Source organism: Phaethon lepturus, unplaced genomic scaffold, assembly GCF_000687285.1.
Source record: "Phaethon lepturus isolate BGI_N335 unplaced genomic scaffold, ASM68728v1 scaffold24356, whole genome shotgun sequence".
In the NCBI taxonomy this organism is placed as follows: Eukaryota; Metazoa; Chordata; class Aves; order Phaethontiformes; family Phaethontidae; genus Phaethon; species Phaethon lepturus.
In genome coordinates, this window is record NW_010545917.1 from 1 (window position 1) to 1,704 (window position 1,704).

General features: G+C 59.6%; 1 protein-coding gene across 1 annotated transcript; it reads right to left on the reverse strand.

Moving 5' to 3' along the window:
* Positions 1–53: 53 nt before the first annotated feature.
* Positions 54–1,468, reverse strand: PTGES3L (prostaglandin E synthase 3 (cytosolic)-like; the record flags this gene model as incomplete). Its single annotated transcript, XM_010289132.1, has 5 exons — positions 1,349–1,468; positions 1,148–1,214; positions 722–820; positions 214–303; positions 54–107 (listed from the first exon to the last, which is right to left on the reverse strand). Coding segments are annotated over exons 2-5 (291 nt in total), but the record flags the coding sequence as incomplete, so codon positions are not given.
* Between the last annotated feature and the right edge of the window lie 236 nt (positions 1,469–1,704).

A 1,704-nucleotide genomic window follows, 5' to 3' on the forward strand; every position in this document is an offset into this window, starting at 1 on the left:
CAGGCGCAGCATGTAGCAGCATCTGGGGGAAGCAGCTCACGGGCAGTACTTACATCCAGGTCGTCCATGGCCGGGGGGGGGCCTTTGTCCGTTACCTTCTCCAGGAGCTGGACAGGAAACAAGTGGCTGGGGGAACTCCAAATGCCTGGCTCCCCCCATCCCGAGTGCCCACCACACACACCCTGGGACCCCAAGGCCTGTGGCCCAGCTCACCTCTGCATACTGCTCCACCATGGCCCTCTCTACCTCCTCGTCCCCTTCCCAGTCTCGCCAGTTGTCAAAATCCACGAAGAGCCAGGCCGGCTGTGGGCAGAGAGAGCATCCCCTGAGGGACGGAGCAGCAAGGAGGGGACCCAGCAACGCTGTCCTCCCAGCCCAGGGATTGCTCTGTGGGGCGAGCACAGGCTGCTCCTGCACAGGTGAGGGGACTGGGTGGGCTGGGGAAGGGTAGGAAGGGGAGTGTGTTCCTTCGCCTGCATGTGCTGGTCCTGACCCAGCCTTTGTTGAGCGAAAGGGGTGCCACATCCTTCCTGGAGGGCAGAGGTTCATGGACTGGCAGTGACTGTGAGGTCAGGCTTTTTGGGAGCTCTGTGTTCGGGTGCCTGCATGGGGCCCTCAGTGTCTGTCCCAGGGGCAGGTTGGTCCCCAGGAGCTGCAAGGTGCTGTGTGGGGACAGCACATGCACTGAGGCTTGGTCCTGGCTGCTGGGTGTCACACACACCTTGATGTTCTCCTTGGTGATGCGAGGCCAGGCCACTTTCTCTTTCCACTTCCTCATAAAACACGTGATGGAGCGGTCAGAGCGCTTTTCCCGTGAGTCCTGCCAAGAGATTGGGGGTGCCTCACCTCAGTATCTGCCAGACTCGTCACTGTTAGTCCACTGCACACATGCACAGGATTAAAGCTCAGCCACATGTAGGCTGTGGGGGACACAGAACCATGGAGACAAGTTGTTTCTGGCACAACACAGCAGTGCGAATGGCAGGCCCAGGGACAGGGCTCCCAGGCTTGTGCTCACGCCACTCAGGCTGTCGGGAAATGGGCAGGATTCAATACTAAGTGGTGTTGCTCAAGACTGCACAGGTTGGGTTTAACTCTGAGCTTGATGTGGGCTGTTGGAGAACAGTTTGCTGGGGGGAAGCCTCACCTTGGAGTTGACCCTGGCATACAGGTTGATCTCGTTGTAGAACTCCATGCCGTCTGCATTTTTGCAACTGCCAAAACACCATAACAGCCTGTCTTAGGAGAGGGCTAAGGCCACGCGTGCTCTTATAGGAGTCCTCCCCGTCCTCCGAACCACCCCCAGTTCAGGGTCGTGTCCCTGGCTGGCAGGGCAGCAGCATCTCACCTGAACACCAGCACCGCTGGTCCTCAATGATGACCTTAACATCCATGCTGTCCTCGACACAGAACTCCAGGTAGACATACCGTGGGCGGTCATACCACAGCGTCTTTGCAGGTTGCCTTGGGAAAGAGCAGACCAGTGGGTGTTTCCATGGTGCCCACCAGCACTCTGCAGGGGCTGTGCAAGGCACGCAGTGGGGACTGGGCAAAGTAAGGTGCCCCAAACGTGTACCCTGTTTGAGCCAAGCTCCGAGGCTGGCAGTGAAAGCAAGGTGGGTGCAGGGCCCGGGCGGTGGACAGTGGGCACGCAGCACTCCGCCCTCACGCCCCACACAGCCCTTCGCCTCGGCAGCCAGCAGG